General features: G+C 35.3%; 1 protein-coding gene across 3 annotated transcripts; it reads left to right on the top strand.

Annotated features, from left to right (window-relative positions):
- The first annotated feature begins 1,259 nt into the window (after positions 1–1,259).
- Positions 1,260–14,020, top strand: LOC108326263 (ABC transporter G family member 28). Of its 3 annotated transcripts, XM_017559654.2 has the most exons (14): positions 1,267–1,641; positions 3,442–3,518; positions 3,782–4,060; positions 4,742–4,805; positions 4,910–5,056; positions 5,257–5,291; positions 5,420–5,493; positions 6,552–7,483; positions 8,486–8,782; positions 9,520–10,011; positions 10,799–10,947; positions 11,486–11,775; positions 11,879–12,012; positions 13,561–14,020. In XM_017559654.2, exons 1-14 carry the CDS (start codon positions 1,418–1,420, stop codon positions 13,715–13,717), a joined length of 3,351 nt encoding a protein of 1,116 aa, XP_017415143.1. In that variant the 5' UTR covers positions 1,267–1,417; the 3' UTR covers positions 13,718–14,020. The 3 variants fall into 3 exon arrangements, with proteins under 3 accessions (XP_017415145.1, XP_017415143.1, XP_052730653.1); XM_052874693.1 differs by lacking the exon at positions 3,442–3,518 and having other exon boundaries at positions 1,513–1,641; positions 13,561–13,969; XM_017559656.2 differs by lacking the exons at positions 11,879–12,012; positions 13,561–14,020 and having other exon boundaries at positions 1,260–1,641; positions 10,799–10,943; positions 11,486–11,652.
- The last annotated feature ends 4,652 nt before the right edge of the window (positions 14,021–18,672 follow it).

Raw genomic sequence — 18,672 nt, 5'->3', positions numbered from 1 at the left:
GAAATATTTTTAAGCAACATTTAGAAAGAAAGAAAAAATGAAAGGAATATTTCGGAAGGATTTGTGTCGTTACTTTCAAAGATTAATTAGTGAAAAGTAAAATATTTTTTGAAGCTAGTGACTGATTCAGCTGCTGGTCAATGCCCCACTTTTCCAAAAGAAAAATCTACCTCTTATCTTACCAACCAATCACAATACCAACTAATGAAATTTCTCAAATTCATGTCTACAAAATATATATATATTTTTTAACAATATTTTAAATTTGTGATATAAAAATTTACAGAAAATTATAATAAAAAAAATAAACTAGATATAACGGTGAAACAACTACTAAAATATACATTGAAAGGAGAATTTCACTTAGATGGAAAAAACAACTACTAAAATACAGAGAAAAATAAACTAAAAAATTATCCAAAAGATAATTTAAAAAAAATAAAGGAAACACAATTATATTATAAATATTTAAAATATTTTTTATATAATTAGTTATTTTATAATATAATATAAATTCAATATAATATACTGATAAATAATGTATTTCATTATTTTTACTTAAAAATAAAATCATATAAAATAAAAAATAATATATCTGAGCATAAAATAATCATAAGAGATACCAATAAAAAATACAAGTACAACAATATACATTTTTAATAATATGTTTAATAGAAACTTGAGCGTTAGTTAAAAGTTTTATATTAAAATAAGATGTTTAATTTAGTTTTAATTATTTTATAAATTTTAAAACTTTTAATTGAATTTTTATTCAAAAAATTATTTTATTAAATATTTAAACTAATTTTATTTTGTTTATCATGTTTTTTTATTCTTCTTGATTTTTAATTTATTAATATTTCTTTGATATATTTTAATTAGATGGTTTACTTTACTCAGTTATTTGTTTTTCTTTAAAATCTAGTTTCTTATGAAATTTAAAGAAAAAATAAAAGAAAAAAAGTTAAAGAAGTGAAGACAAAAATAACAATAACAATTATATCATGTTAATGACAAAATTATCAAAAATAAAAAATAATAATTGAGTTATTTCAACAAATAAAATATTTTAATAAATAATTAATATAAAATAGTAAAAGAAAGTTAAAGAATATTTAAAACTTAAATAATCGAATTAAAAATAAATAGGGTCAATTCAATTATCTATATAAAAGGTTTTTTTTTTTAATTTATTACCTTAAACTATTAATTTATGAGCCTGTCTTCTTCGTCTCTCAACGACATTTGTCTTTACGTTGGGTTCACCACCTCCTAGTGGTCCTGCTCGTGACGTTGTTCCTCTCATTTTCAAACCATACCCTTCGTTGAACCCTTCTTCTTCTTCTTTCATTTCAATGACTTAGTTTACTTAATTCCTTACTTTCTTCCACATTCGTGAAGAGAAAACACAATCAAAATGCTTCCGAATGCTTTGCCGGTACTTCGTTGCGTGCACCTCGTGGTGGCGGCGGCGGTGGCTTCGGTCCTGCTCCGCCGCATGCAGTGCCAGGAGCTAAGCGACTTCGATAACCCTGTGGTAATGCCACGTGTCACCCGTCTTGTGTATGATCAAATGTCCAACATGACCTCGCTCCTCAATCACGAAATCAAAGCTAGCTCCGGTTTCTGCGTCAAAGATCCGTGAGTTTACTTACCTGTCTAAACATCTCTGTGAAGTTACGCATGGATGAACTTTTGCTCAGTACTTTAGGATAAAGAAGAATCAATATGTTTTAATTGATGTGAAACAAGCAAAATTTTCAACTTGGTTGTTTGTTGCTGTAATACTTTTGGTATAATGATCAATTTGTTGAAGTGTATGGAAGTTTAGTTTATTCCCAAAATTCAAATAAATATTTTCAAAATTTAAATTTTTTTGTTTTTCATATTAAAATAAAATTTAATATTATTATTTAAATGTAATTTAATGTTATCATTTAAATATGATTTAAACTATATGTTTCTATTAAATTATATTTTAATGATGATATGTAATTATTTATTTAAAACTACAGACGAAAGTAACAAACGAAAATTATTTTATAGATTTATTTGTTTATTAACATTCATTTACTATTGAACTTTCGAATAACTGAAAAGATCATTCAGCTACTTCTTTTATGCTTTTCAACCTGTAAAATTTTAAAGAATTTTTTAATTCTTATAAATTATGAATTTTTTGTTTCAATCTCTGTAAATATGTTTCTTTATTTTCTATCTTTCCAAATTTGAAATCATAAAATTTACTTCCAAAATTACGTGTGTTTTTTTGTGATCGGCGTTCCAAAATTACGTTTTTTTTTCTGATTAGAACTGAGTTGGGACTACTTGTTAGAGTTTCTCTTCTAAAATCAGCAAGAAACTCTCATGAACACTCTTAGTTTTCTATCTAAATTAAACAAAGCTCTGAAAAACACTTTTAGTTTCTAACTAAATAAATTCATAAACTACTCTGTAAATCAATGTTATATTAGTTTCTCTTTATTTTAACCTTTTTTAATATATATAATTGTAGTTTAGAGAAACAACACAGCTTAATAATAGAACTTCAACTGTGTTCAGTTTATTTGGACGCCTGAAGCTGATAGAAAAAACTGGGCATGGAAATATTATTTCATTTCTAAAGATCTTAGATCGGAGATATTAGCCTTCAAAGATAAAACAATCACAACTTTCGTCTTTGAGGCCTTGTTCACTTGAGTGGATTTGAGGGAGAGTAATTGAGGGGATTTGAGAAGATTTGAAAATAAATTTTTTTGTTGTTTATTTGAGTCAATTTGGAGGTAAGTGAGAATGAATTTGGAAGTAAAGTTTGTGAGAATTAGTGTAGGATTTGATTGACGTGACAGATTAAAAAAATTTACTTCCAAATCCAATCTTATTTACCTCCAAATTCACTCAAATAATCAACAAAAAAATTTATTTTCAAATCCTCTCAAATCCCCTCAATTACTCTCCCTCAAATCCACTCAAGTGAACAAGGCCTGAAAGATAGAAATGTGGAGGGTTTTTGTCGGACTAAATTAAAGCATTAAAACCATTATGTCTTCAAAATTATGAGCAGAAGGAAAAAGTAATTTCGTGATGATTGATAAAGAAGTTCGATAAGTTATACCGATGAAGATGGTTCTTCTTTGTTGCTTTTTAATATTTTATTTTGAATTTCTTACTAGTTATGCTAGGGTCTCTGATTGAGGTTGTGGAATAATTATTTCACATTTGAAGGTTATAGTTGTCTGTTAGTCCACTGAATTAGTAATGATGATGAATTTAAAAGTTGTGGCTTCAGGTTTAGTTTCAAGTAAATCAAACTTTTTCCTTTTAATAAAATGGTAAATACAACTTATGAAGTATAACAGACGTGATGCATTAAAATGGACACATAATATTGTGTAGACATGGAACCTGATGTGATCATGAAGTTTAATTTTCTTATTTTAGGGAAGCTGATTGGAATAAAGCATTTAATTTTTCTTCTGATTTGGACTTTGTGTCTACTTGCATTCGGAAGACTAAAGGTATGAACTCCAAAAACTAAAAAGAAATGATGCGAGTTGTTCATTTCATTTTTTAAAGAAGTGAATAAAATAGATTACTCAAATTTTCTCTTTTCTCATTCATTATTCCTTTTTTTTTTGTTCCCCAGCGCCCAGCTAAACATGTTTACCGTATTTTCTTAGAAACTCTGAATGTACTCATTCCAGTGTTCTGAACTTCTTTTCTTTCCCACTGTTTTAATTCTAATTTTATTCTTATGATCTGGAACCTCATGGAAACACAGGAGATATTTTGCAACGGTTTTGTACAGCAGCAGAAATAAAATTTTACTTAAATAGCTTATTGGAGAGGTCTAGCACTAGGAGTGCCAACTATTTGAAGCCTAACAGGAACTGCAATTTAAACTCATGGGTATCAGGTTGTGAGCCAGGATGGGCATGTAGTGTTCCCACAAGCCAGCAAGTTGACCTTGTAAATTCACAGGAGATGCCTGCCAGAACTCTAAACTGCGAAGCATGTTGTGATGGGTTCTTCTGTCCCCATGGTATCACATGCATGATACGTAAGTATAACTTCAATATGTTTTTCTTCATTACTGAACTGCAAATACCTGCTGTATGACCATATACCAACTTTTAATTCAACACATTAGCATCTTCCTGCTTTTCATAAGTCTATTATTATAAAGGAGTAGGAATACACAACCAAAAAAAATGACATTATTCAGTGAGAATTGACAAAGTTCAAGGGTGGTTGTTAAGTCAAAGTAGTGGGAACCACTTATCTATCCAAATGTCTACAACAAGGCCAATTCATTCTAGCTAGACACCCTGACAAAAAACTACTAGATTTCTTTTCCTGTAGTAAAGATCCGTATCTAGTTAAATTGTTGAGAATTCAAGTGTGAATCAGACCCACATTGAGTAAAAATAAAAAAGTTGAGTATCACATAAAAAAGAATATCCACAAACTTATTGTTTTAAGGTTTTGGGTTGGAGGTGGTGTCAATCTCTTATTTAGTGAATCCCTCTTGAAAGAACCATCAGAAATTTTGATTACTGAGTAATTAAATTTGGTTATTATGCTAGTCAATAAAATAAAACAAATTTCAATGCCTTTTCAGCAATGATATCTGTAGCAAGAGTAAAGCAAGTATTATAACCATTCTTATTACTAGTTTCTATGAAAATGATGTCTCTAATTCTTTCATCTTTTTGTGGTATTTGAAATATTTTTCTTGAAGCTTGCCCTCTTGGATCTTATTGCCCTACTGCTGTACTCAATAAAACAACTGGTGTTTGTGAACCGTGAGTTCTAATTCTTGCTCTATGATTTGTTGCTCTATTTATGTTACGGTTATTACTTGCATGCTTTTGTGTAGAATATTTATTGATTTGATATATTTTTGCAGATATCTTTATCAACTGCCTCCAATGCAGCCAAATCATACCTGTGGAGGAGCAAATATTTGGGCAGATATTAGTAGCAGTAGTGAAATATTTTGTTCGGCAGGATCATATTGCTCCACCATTACAAAAAAAATTCCTTGTAGTAGTGGGTATTGTTTTATTCCAACCTGTGGTTACTCAATAAACTTCAAAAGTTGGATCCTTGATGAAGTAATCCAAAGTATTGAAGATATTGGATGGCATGACCTTTCATAGTTGCACTTTAGTTTACAAGTATAATGGCTATAATATTATGGTACCTTTTTATTTATTATCCTGATTCCTTGAAATTTCTCTCTTGTAATTCCAGGCATTACTGTAGGATGGGTTCCACATCTGAGCAAAGTAAGATGTCATGGATTGTGTTGTGAATTATGGCAATAACACATCTGTGTTTCAGCCTCAGTTTCTCTCGTGAGCTTCTGACCAAATATTTCGAGAGTATATATGACCATTTCCTGATTTTCTTGTAGGTTGCTTCAAGTTGAGTTCATGTGATTCAAACACCGTGACCCAAAATATTCAAGCCTATGGAATCATGCTCATTGTAAGTTGTTGCCTCTTAATTTGATGGAGTATGAAATAGGTATATATGTGCATTTATTCAGATCCTAGATTTCTATTTTTATTTCGGTGTGTAATTTTATAAATTGGGGTTTATTAGGGCTTTCAGTAATTAGAGTTAAACATGTCAGACATTGGCCAGAATACTTTGAGAGTAAGTTAGGTCTAGTCTGTTTATAATATGGAGTCGAGCCTACACAATATGTCTCCCCTGAGCCATCTTTTTGGAGTTAGTCAGGTCCAGTCTGTTTCAAATATATAGAATTGGTTAATTATAAATCTGGGTCTGCATACATAAGGATGAGTCTGTACTGAGTTTTAGAGACGTAAGCTAGGAAATTAAGAATGAAAATCTTCCTACACTTCTATCTGCTTCTCCATCCGTAACTATAACCTGTTTCATATTTCTCTCCCTTTAACTCTCCCTTTTAGATTCTAATTTCCAATTTTTTGTCCCTGGTAGAAACAGGAGTAGACAAGTAAAACTAAAAATGATATTGACACCGAATTAGAGTAATCTCAAAAGTATAAATCTCTGTTACAAGATTAATAGTAGAAAAGAAACCAATAACACAAACTTCTTGGGACCTCTCTCTGCCCCCCACCTTCCCACTATATAGACTGTTTCCATCTCTCTCCACTCATGACTTGCCACCTCTACCAATCCCTCCAATTTCTCAGCCTGCCCTTTGCTCTTCTCTTCTTTATTATTAGCTTCTTACTGGGTGACCTATCAGTCCCATACCCATTGGATTATTTAGACCTTTGCCTTGTATTTTCCATTGGTTATGGAGGAATCAGTTCCACATACTAACAAATTTTAACTAATTTGGTCATATAGATACTTGTCCAGAAAAAGAATTTTTTATATTTTATGCTTCCTGCTTTCTGTTACTTTTCCGTCATGAGCATGGATGATCTTGGAATTATGCCTAATGCTTAAGTCCTTGTCATATACACAGATGTAAAATATCCAAGCTCACCCATGCACACTGTGTTGATAGAAAGTTAATTAACAACAGTCTTTAACTGTTTATGCAGGTTGCTTTAAGTACTTTGTTACTCATTATCTACAGCTGTTCTGACCAAGTTCTGACTACTAGAGAAAGGAGAATGGCAAAGTCCAGAGAAGCAGCAGCCACAAGTGTAAGAAAGACTGCAAATGCTCGCCAAAGATGGAAAGATGCAAAAGATGCTGCTAAAAAGAGTGCAAGTGGACTGCAAGCTCAACTATCTCGAACATTTACTCGGAAAAAGGACATAGATCCGGAAGAAATTAGAATTTTGAATCAACCAACTACTGAAACAAAGATAGAATTGTTTTCACATTCACATCCTATTACCTCACCTATGATTGGTAGCTCATATGCTGGGCCAAAGAGAAAGGGAAAAGAACCTAGTGATTTGATGCAGACAATGAATCAAGTGGAAAAGGATGCAAATGTTAGGAGCAACATTCTTGCAGAAACAGAAATTCGAGTAAAAAATGTTACAGCAAAAGTGCCTAAGGAAAAACATCCGAATACACATAGCCAAATTTTTAAGTATGCATACGCTCAACTTGAGAAAGAAAAGGCTCAACAAGAAGAAAACAAGAACCTTACCTTCTCAGGAGTAATTAGTATGGCTACCAAAAGTGAACAAAGGAAAAGGCCTTTGATTGAAATATCTTTCAAAGATCTGACTCTTACTTTGAAAGCACACAATAAACTTATATTGAGATGTGTCACGGGGAAGATTAAACCTGGACGCATCACTGCTGTCATGGGTCCATCAGGTGCTGGAAAGACAACTTTTCTTTCTGCAATAGCTGGGAAGGCATTTGGGTGCAAGGTGACTGGTTCGATTTTTGTAAATGAAAAGAATGAATCAATCCACTCATTTAAGAAAATTATTGGTTTTGTGCCACAAGATGATATAGTTCATGGAAACCTGACTGTGGAAGAAAACTTCCGGTTCAGTGCACTGTGCAGGTAAACCACACGATTAGAAATTCCTGCCATTATATAGTTCATTTATTTAATTCATGTTATGTGCTTAAACTCGGTGTCATCTGATTTATATTTGATCGACTCTCCTCCTTTCCTATTTAATCCTGGATCGAATTTCAGCTCCATTGAGACTCTTTCATTGTCCTTTTTTCTGACCGCTTGACTTATCCTAGTTTAAATACAAGAGACTGAAATAGTTTATATGCAACTTTATTATAATTGTATCTTAAATTCTTGGTAATACATTGCATTAGGTGGGAAAATGGAGAAATTGAAGCCGTTAATTTTTTGAATAGAGGAACAATATGGGTTTCTTGATCACTATTTGCCGCATGCTTTAAGCATTGGTGGCACAATGATTATAATTCTATTTGAGCCTATATTGCATAAATGGAATACTTAAGTTCTGTCATTAAATAGTATTTTTTGTTTTTACTTTCTAATTACAAAACTGCTACCTCGTTTACAATCAGTTTTTTTTCTTCAATGATTTGTATAGGAAACATTGAACACAGAGGTGTTTTCAATGTTTCTTGGACAAATATTTGATAACAGCAAACAGACTGAAAAAAAGAGTCAGTTCTGTATGAAAAACTGAAAACAGAAAATGAAAGATCTAGCAGATGCCCCCTTATGTTTTCTTCTCTATTTTTAAGTAGTGTGCAAAGAAGGAGGATTTTTAAACTTATTACTTATTGCAATTGTCTCTATATCAGTTTTCTTTGTCTGGATGCAATATCATGCCCCCTATATACCAAACAAAGTATCCTAGTAGTTCGAATGCGCTCTGTTAAAGCATGGAATACTGCGTTCAAAACCATAACTTGAACACTTTTCCCTCTATAGCCAATGTAAAACTCTCCAATATACCGAGCTTTAATTCCATACTTTTTCTTCTATTACTTGTGTACATATTATTGTTTTCTGTAGCTTTTCTAAGTTTGAATATTTCTGTAATAAAATGAAAATTTATTACTTTGAAAGGCTACCTGCTGACTTGCCAAAACCAGAAAAAGTTCTGATTGTTGAAAGAGTTATTGAATTCTTGGGGCTTCAATCTGTGCGGAATTCTTTGGTTGGAACTGTAGAAAAGCGAGGAATCTCTGGAGGCCAAAGGAAACGTGTAAATGTTGGATTGGAAATGGTCATGGAACCTTCACTCATGATCTTGGATGAACCCACTTCTGGGTTGGACAGTGCATCATCTCAACTCCTTCTTAGAGCACTAAGACGGGAAGCTCTTGAAGGAGTGAACATTTGCATAGTGGTTCACCAACCCAGGTGACTTTTAATTCCATGTCTTCTGCGTCATGGGGATTTATCTTTCAGTTGATTTTATATTTTTCTAATGTAAAATTAGGGAATATTTTCTCAGCAAATAGTAGGTTCCAACATATAGAATGCTAAATTTTTTATTCATTGTCACATGTCTGGAGTAAAGAAATTTCATTCAACTGATAGAATCTTGCTGGTTCAGAAAGTTTAGACCCAGGGTTAGGGTTTATTGTTCTGGTTTGGTGGGGGCGTAGCGTAAAATATGCCAGTACTGTGGGGGAAATTCAGGACTTGTTACCTGAATATTTGTTTGGATAAGTGGGGTCTGAAAGAAATAGGATGATGGTCAAAGAACGACATCGCTGGAGAGGATTCTTCTAAGAAACACTATGGAAATTGATGGGGGAGAACCAGAACCTTGAGTGTTTGGTTTTTCTTTGTGTTTTTTTTTTTACTTTCCAAGTTTTCAATACCTGTATACACTTACTAAACCCTAGTGAAATCATATTGATTTTGGAACAAAAACATTTTTTTTTCTTTTGGTGAATAGAAGGGGAGATACGTACCTCTGTTTCTGTGCTTTTTTATGTGATTGTGATCCAGTTTCATTGCATACCTCTGTTTACCTGCATGGACACTGAATAAAGAAAATTGATCTCATGTTTCCTTGCTTTAATTTGTAATTGTGAACAATCTAACTTCTTTCCCTTTGATTATTTAATGACTTAACCTTTTTTCTGTAGCTACGCTTTGTTTAATATGTTCGATGACTTGATACTCCTGGCAAAAGGCGGCCTTACTGTATATCATGGATCAGTCAAGAAAGTTGAAGAATACTTTGCAGACCTCGGGATAAATATACCAAAACGAATTAATCCTCCTGATTACTTCATTGACATTTTGGAAGGCATAGCAGTACCTAGTGGAAGTTCAGAAGTCAGTTATAAGGAGCTGCCACTTAGATGGATGCTTCATAATGGATACCCAATACCTCCTGATATGCAGCAGAATGCAGCACAACTTGGTATGTTTGAAACTGCAAACCCAGCTAGAGAAAAAGATCCGGATGACTCTAGCCATGAAGAAAGAAGCTTTGCTGGAGAACTATGGCATGATGTGAGAAATGCTATGGAACTAAAGGGGGAGAAAATAAGACTCAATTTTTTTAAATCGAAGGATTTATCTGAACGTAAAACTCCTGGTATATTCAAGCAATACAAGTACTTCCTTATACGGTAAACCATCCAATGACTTCAATTATTTGTTAACTTCAACATTTAACTCTTTTGGTCACGCATATCTTCCATAGTTTGTTTTTTTTTCCCTGGATTATTACAATTTTCTTCTCAAAATAGTGTTTTTAAAAGAATGGTTAAATATGTTTTTGGTCCCTTAATTTTTTTTAATGAAAATTAAAATTAGTTCTTCTTCCAAACTTTGGATCAATTTAGTCACTCATCTTTAGAATTGTGTGAATTTAGTTCTTTCAAATGTGTTTCTCAGTAAATATTGAAACAAAAATGTGTCAAAAGATATAAACAACACAAATGTTATCATGAAACGCATTTGAAACGTCAAATAAACCTAACAAAATTCAGTTAAAAGTTGGGAGACTAAATTAGGCCAAAGTTTTGAAAATGAACTAATTCCAATTTTCATTGAAAATTAAAGGACCAAAAACCCTTAAAAGAATGTAGCATGTATAATGTCAGTAGATTTTTTTGATGCGGCAGATTGAACAATTGTATTTGAATTTTGGTGGTCCGAATTTCTCTGTTGATCAAGGGAGACCTGAAGAACTGGAAGTACGAGTGTCATTGCCTTGCTCCACTGCCGTCTTAGTGTTTTGGGAAACAAAATGAAATTAAATGCTACCATGTCTTTTCTCTATTGAAGTTCACCAAGTATCATTTTCTATTGATTAGAGAGCGAGGGAGAGTAGTAAATAACCTTTTAATGATGAACATGTCTACTCATTCTGGTGTCTGAATTTTCTTTTGTTAATTGGCGGTACTGTTTCAGGGTTGGTAAACAGAGATTACGAGAATCTAAGATCCAAGCTATAGATTATTTAATATTATTACTCGCTGGAGCCTGTTTAGGATCACTTACCAAAGCTAGCGATCAGACCTTTGGTGCAGCTGGATACACCTATACAGTGATTGCTGTATGTAAGTTGATTGATTCTAGTACACAGTCTTGATGCTTTATATCATTTTTCCAAAACAATTGAATTCTAAATCAAGCTACGTAATGCTCTTCATGTTATATAATTTTTCTTTGCTATGTACTTAATTTATGATGGAAATACAGTCTGCGATGATACACATGCTTTTCACTTTTATAATAATTATCGGAGATCACACATCGATTAGAAATTAGATCATTTACATTATATAAGTTAACGTCACTACTTCCTCCTCAAATAATAGTTAATGTCACTATTTTCACCACAAATAATTAATAAAATTCATCATCAAACTACAGAGATTTTAAACTGCTCATGATTGTTTAACCTATATTTTCATTTCTTCCAACAAACATGTAAGCTTTCACCGTTTTTTTATTTGAAACCCGGGGTAAGTAATGGAAGATTTTCAATAGGATTTTCGTTTTGGACTTAATAGAAATTTATTGCTATTGCTAATAGACTTTTAGAATCCATTTGTGTCGTGCTTTATTCTAATTTATTATTATTGTTAATTTCAGCTCTTTTATGCAAAATATCTGCCCTGAGATCCTTTTCTCTAGACAAATTACACTACTGGAGGGAGAGTGATTCTGGCATGAGCAGCTTGGCGTATTTCCTCTCCAAAGACACAATCGATCATTTCAATTCAGTGATCAAACCTGTGGTTTACCTGTCAATGTTCTACTTTTTTACCTATCCAAGATCAACTTTTGCAGATAATTACATTGTGCTGCTTTGTCTTGTATATTGTGTGACTGGCATAGCATATGCATTTGCCATACTCTTTGAACCCGGTGCAGCCCAGCTAGTGAGTATTAGAAGCAAATAATAAAACCTTTTACTAACTCCCAATTCAAATTTTACTACTCATCATATTTTCATTTCCCCTGACATGATACTGTTTCTTGCAGTGGTCGGTACTTCTTCCAGTTGTTTTTACTCTCATTGCGACACAGCCAAAAGATAGTAAATTTTTGAAGGATATAGCTTATTTTTGCTACCCTAGGTGGGCTTTAGAAGCGTTCATAATTGCAAATGCTGAAAGGTAATTTACTGCTAATTATAATTGGTATTAAACTCCACACTAGTTTTTGAGTTTTGTTCCCTTGAAGTGAATTTCTAAATGCCTGAATCTATAGAGAAGTAAGTAGGTTACTACATCTCCATGGGTGACGGTACCCTCTGCAAAATAAACAAGGGTTGCTGTACTGGACATCCCCAGTAACAGATGAGCTGCTTGCTAGGCCCAAATGCAGTACCTCTGAGAGCTAAGAGATGGAAGTGGTAAACTTGTACCATTTGGGACATTAATGGGAATGGCTATGGAGATGGAGGATGCAATTATTAGAAGAAGGATAAATATATTATGTCAGCAAACAAAATAACAGGTTGGAGAGTAATGCACATTATTCTTTCTTTCAGTTTTTAAGTTGTGGTTCCCACAAAGAGATTACAAAAGGACTTGAACGGGTATCATCTTTCGTGGCTCTCTTGTGGAAGAAAGAGTACAGTTGAAAAGGAAGTATGATCTGATCATTGTCATAAACCTAGTTCATTGAAGTATGCTTGGATGAAGTGTTTTTGAGTGGATTTAGAGGGGGTGCTCTTAACCAATTCATTAGAAGAATAAATTACCTAAACAAGCATGTTGAAAGAGAAAAAGAAAATTATAGGAGAGCCCACGGTGGGTGTAAGGTTTTAGAACAATATGAGGAGGAAAAACTACTTTGGAAATTGCATGTGAGCCTAAAATTTGATGTCCTAATTCCTTGAAAGAAAAGGAGTTAGTACTTTGTTGTCATTAGAAATGGAAACATTGTTTGACTATATCAACAAAATTCTTTAACCAATAGGCAGGGAGAAAAACAAAATTCATTATTTGCATGAAATAATGACGGATGACAAAAAAATTATCAAATGATTGTAACGTGATGCCTTGGGAATGTTTAATCAACAGCATAGTATAATTATGGTTAAGAAGCCAAGTGGTAGAATTTGTAGAAAAAATTACTAGAAGATAGAAGGGTCCAATTTTGTAAGAGATGGGATACTAAAGACATTGAGTGTGGGAACCCAGAGGGGTTCCAATAACAGGTGGCACAATAGGTTTAAATCTTAGCTGGTATGGACTCATCTTGGACTCTTATGACTAATACCATATTAAGGTAGTGAGTTTCAGCATAACTCAATCCTATAAAATTAGTTTAATAAGATAAGGTATCTCCATTTATATAGTGTAATTTAATTTTATTTATAGTCAATATAGGATTTTCAACATAACCTAAACACAGGTATCAAAAGGTTTATAACAATCCATATACATTTGTTGAACTAACATAGATTCTCATGGTAAGCAGAAGTGGTTTAGCACATATCCCAGGCGAATCATAAATTATGACTAAATTGAAGTGCATTTGCATCAAGTGAATGTTAGAGAATGAGAAGGTCACATAATCCATAAGCTTTATGATATACTCTTTAATATATTTTTGCTGTGTACTTGATATCAGCACTTTCTAGTAGGAATTTGCTTCCATATTAATTTTTAGTTTGAAAATGGCTACTATTTGTGATAATCACTTCTATACTGCAGGTATCACGGGGTGTGGCTCTTAACTCGTTGTGGTTCACTACTGAAAAGTGGGTATAATCTTCATGATTGGGGTTTGTGCATATCTATCCTCATTCTCATGGGTGTAATTTCTCGGACAGTAGCATTTTTCTGTATGCTCACCTTTCTAAAGAAATAAGGCCAATCTGGGAGCTGTCACAGTCACAAACTAGAACTTGGGGTGTGCAAATATGAAGGAAAGCATATATTTCTGGATCGATTACTTTAGTATCCTCATAGTTCAAGAATGTGTGATTAATGCGTTGGGGCTGATGTTGGTTATTTACTCATCATGCAAAATCCAGTTGATAAGATAATGCTTTGTAGCACATTTAAATTCATGTCAGCTGCCTACTTTTTTTTATATGATACTCTTGTCTACTTATGACCAGTTTTTGTTTCCTACCCCTAGTTTATTTTAAAATGGCCCCTTTGTCCTTTCTATTTTATAACATGGTTTTCTAATTCTAAGTTTTGTTCCCATCATCTAATTTTGAAATGAGTATTCTAGAATGGTAATTTGAGTTTTGGTAAAAGTATCTTCGTGAATGGTACCAGACAAATTAGAACCAGACAAATTTTGCACTAGATAACACGGAGAAAACATCATACGATTTTTTTTTCACCTTAACACATTCAATTTAAAATTATCTTGTCCACCATATTTACACATAACGCACTTTTGATTTTAGTTTAGAATTCGATTCGAACCGAATTCAGACTTTTTTTGTAATAATAGTCAAAATACCAATAAAAGTTCTATTTTCGAAAAACCAAATTCTGATCTAGTTTTTTATTTTTATTTTTATTTTGAATTTTATTAAACTAAAAGGATAAGGATAAAGAAATTATAATTTTTTTAATGAGAAAATATGTATTAATATGTTTCAAATTTGTTAAATTATACTTTTGAAATTGACAGAGGATTACAAGTATATGTGAGAAAGAATAAAGGCGGGAAACAGTGAGTTCTGTTAGGAGTTAGTTAGAGGAATATGAAAGTATAAATAAAGAGTTAGTTGTAAAAGACAGGATTCATTCTATATTTTCTTTGTTTGTTGAGTTACTGGAACATAGTCCAGTGGAGGGAGATTTGGGCTTCCTTGGGTGTTTTCGATACTCTTGTATTCTTGAATTCATTGAATAAAACGAGGTTATTCATTGTGTATGGGTCTGTTTTGTGTGAGTCATACGCGTTATTGACTTCTTGAATAAAGAAGTCTAACAATATTGGTCCGACCTACTGGATCACAATCAGAGAAGAGACGAGATGGAGAGCAAGGTGAGTGCCTTGGAGGAAAGGTTCGACGCCATGGAAGCGACGATGGAGGAATTCCAAGCCGAGATGCGAGGGATGGCTCGAGACGTGGGTCGCGTCCTTCGGAGACGAGGAGGGAACCAGGGGAGGAGTTCTGAGGCAGTCGTAGTTCCGTTAATGGAGGTCGGGAGGGAGATGAGGAGGAATAGGAAGATGAACTGGAGGAAGAGCACGGTGACGTTCAGAGAAGCTGGATGAAAAGAGTGGAATTACCCACTTTTGAAGGCACCGATCCCATGGGGTGGATCGCGAGGGTGGAAAAGTTTTTCGAATTGTAGAACGTGACGAAGAAGGAAAAAATGAAATTAGTTTACATATGCATGGAAGGGGGAGCGAATTACTAGTTCCACTTCTGGCGGAAGAAATTCAAGAACCCAACCTGGGCGATGTTGACAGAAGTGATGGTTAGAAGGTTTGGAGGGAGGCATCGAGAAACAATCTTTGAAAAGTTGGCGGTGGTGCGACATAAAGGAATGGTGGAGGAATATGTGCAGGAATTCGAAGTTTTAGTGGCTCAGGCAACGGGAGTGACGGAAGAACAACTTCTTGGGTATTTTTTTGCGAGACAACACGAGGGGCTCAGGGATCTCATCAGTTCTCACGATCTGCACGATTTGTTAACCGCGATGGAGAAAGCTCAAGACGTGGAGCAAGCGGGGCTTGTGCCGAGGATGATTGGAGGTGGCGTAGCGTCTAAGGGAGGATCGGCGTGGGGCGATATACGACCAGTACGGGCACTATGACGAGGACAAAAACCTATCGCGAGCCATCAGATGGACATGGGAGTATAGGCGGAGGTCTCATACAGTAGAAAGATGTGACGTCGAGGACCGCCAATTCCAAAGTCGAAAGCACGATAGGGGCGGAAGGCAGAATCGCGGAGTGCGAACATTGCCATATCAAGAATACCTCAAGAGAAGAGAAGAGGGACATTGTTTCCACTATGGGGGGCCTTACAACCCAGGGCACCGATGCACTGAGAGAAACTTAAAAGTGATGATCATGGGAGAGGACGATGAAGAAGAGGAGGTTGAGGCGAAAGACGAGGTTCAACAAAGGTGCATGGAATTGTAAGTATAATCAGCTAGGGGAATAACTCAATCCAACACCATGAAGCTGTCGGGTTGGATTCGGGACCGACAAATAGTCGTGCTGATAGATAGTGGGGCGAGCCACAACTTCATCTCGACGAGTCTACTTGAGGAGTTGGGTTTAGAAAGGGAAGAAACATTGTCATATCGAGTATGCTTGGGGGGCGGCCAGAGAAAGGAAACGCGGGGTCTTTGTATGGAGATGTCCTTAACATTGGAGGGAGTTGAGATTAAAGAGAATTTTTATCTCTTTGAATTGGGGGGAGTTGATGTTGTGCTGGGAATCGAGTGGCTGGCGAAGTTGGGAGAGATTAGGGTGGATTGGAAGAAGATGACCATGAAATATGGGCCAACAAAAGCGGAGGTAGTGATAACGGGTGATAGCAGATCGATAAGGAAAATGATTACTCCGGAGGCGTTGCAAAAGGAGACAGGGATTGAGATACTAGCGGTGGTGTGGGATCTGAATCAATCAGAAACAACAGAGGAAAATCCAAGGGCAGAAGGATTAACCCCCATGCAGGAGGCGATTTTAGAGAAGATATTAGGGGAGTTCGAGAAGGTGTTTAAGGAACCGCAAGGACTTCCTCCTGTCAGAAGAGTCAACCACTAGATAACCATTAAAGAGGGCACAAAACCAGTGAACGTGAGGCCCTATAGGTATCCCCACTTAATGAAGATTGAAATAAAGAAGCAGGTCTAGGAGATGTTGGGCTTGGGCATTATTAGGCCCAATAACAGCCCATTTTCTAGTCCAGTAATTTTGGTTAAAAAAAATATGGGAGCTGGCGTTTTTGTGTGGATTACAGAGCTTTAAACAGAGTCATCGTCTCCAATAAATATCTTATTCCCGTGATTGAAGAGCTTCTGGACGAATTACACGAGGCCGCTTACTTTTCTAAGGTGGATCTTAAATCGGGATACCACCAGATAAGGATGAAGGAGGATGACATTCCCAAAACAGCTTTTAGGACTCACTTAGGACATTACGAGTTCTTAGTAATGCCCTTTGGCCTCACGAATGCTCCGACCACCTTTCAAGATATGATGAATTCGTTGTTGAAACCATTCTTGAGGGAGAGCATGCTGGTCTTCTTTGATGATATCCTAGTGTGCAACAAGTCGTGGGGGATCATGAGAAACACCTTAGACAGGTGCTGGAGGTGCTGGACCAACATAAGCTATTCGCTAACAAGAAAAAGTGCAAGTTTGGCAAGAGGTAGATTAGGTATTTAGGCCACATGATATCAGAACAGGGGGTGGAGATGGATGGAGATAATGTGCCTGTAGTGACAGAGTGGCTGACACCCAGTTGCATTAAAGAGTTAAGGGGGTTTTTGGGGCTCACCGGTTATTACAAGAGATTTGTAAGGAATTATGGAAAAATCGTTAGACCCCTCACAAATATTTTGAAAAAGGGGAAGTTTGAGTGGATAACAACAGGAGAGAAGGCCATGCAAGCCCTTAAGAAGGCAGTAACCACTGCCCCTATTCTCGCTTTGCCAGATTTTTCACAACCTTTTCAAGTTGAATGTGATGCTTTGGGGAAGGGAATAGGGGTTGTGTTGTCGCAAAATAGGAGACTTATTGCTTATTACAATAAGGCGTTGTCGGAGGGTTCGATGGGTAAGTTTGTTTATGAGAAGGAGCTGATGGCACTGGTAGCCATTCAACATTAACGTCCCTATCTACTAGGAAAAAGATTCAGTGTTTATACAGACCAGAAGAGCTTGAAGTACTTGATAGAGCAGTGTATAACGACCCAAAATTAGCAAAATTGGCTGGCAAAACTTATGGGATATGAGTTTGATATATACTACAAGACCAGAGCTTCAAATAGAGTGGCTGATAGGTTGTCCAAGAAAGGAGAAGAAGGGGACAGAACTCTATTGATGATAATCAGGCCATATTGGCTTAATTTCCAGGAGATAATAGAGGAAGTGAAGAAAGATATTGGGTTAAAGAAGATAATGGAGGAAGTAAAGAAGGACCGTGACTCACACCCTGCCTATACGTTGGAGAATGAGAGGCTACATTATAAGGGAAGGTTGGTGTTGTCAGCGAAATCAGAGTGGATACCGAGAATTCTAGCAGAATTTCATGATACTACTATAGGAGGTCACTTGGGGGTGTACAGGACTTATAGAAGACTTGCCCAGGCCTTTCACTGGATAGGTATGAAGAAGAGGGTGACAGACTACGTAGCTTCCTGTTTGGTTTGTCAACAACATAAATACATGACATCATCTCCACAGGGATTTCTACAGCCATTGCCTATTCCCAGGACAATCTGGGAAGAAGTGAGTATGGACTTTGTGGTCAAGTTGCCAAGATCTCAAGGGTTTCTCGATAATAGTGGTGGTGGATAGGCTGAGTAAGTATGGGCATTTCATACCCATAAAACATCCTCATACAATAAGGGTAAGGTTTAATCCTTTTCGACATCCCTATTTATGTACGAATGTCTCAATTGGGTCCTTGTTTTTTAAAGTGTATCAAAATGGTCCCTAATTTTGAAAATTGATATCAATTGAGTCCTTTCCGTTAAGTTGGCTGGACGGCGTTAAAAAAATTGATGAGTGGATGCTGAGATGACGAACGAACGTTCGTCCACCAGCGAACGAACGCTCGTCCACCAGAGAACGAACGCTCGTCGACCTCTTACTGCTGGACGACCGTTCGTTC

The sequence above is a fragment of the Vigna angularis genome, chromosome 3 (genome assembly GCF_016808095.1).
Source record: "Vigna angularis cultivar LongXiaoDou No.4 chromosome 3, ASM1680809v1, whole genome shotgun sequence".
In the NCBI taxonomy this organism is placed as follows: Eukaryota; Viridiplantae; Streptophyta; class Magnoliopsida; order Fabales; family Fabaceae; genus Vigna; species Vigna angularis.
Note: the sequence above shows the minus strand (reverse complement) of the source record. Positions and strands in the feature narration are given on the sequence as shown.

Coding starts and splice junctions, on each gene's coding strand:
- LOC108326263 (XM_017559654.2), top strand. CDS start 1,418: ATGCTTCCGAATGCTTTGCCGGTACTTCGTTGCGTGCACCTCGTGGTG. Junction 1,642..3,441: donor GGTTTCTGCGTCAAAGATCC/GTGAGTTTACTT, acceptor TTCTTATTTTAG/GGAAGCTGATTGGAATAAAG. Junction 4,806..4,909: donor ACAACTGGTGTTTGTGAACC/GTGAGTTCTAAT, acceptor ATATTTTTGCAG/ATATCTTTATCAACTGCCTC.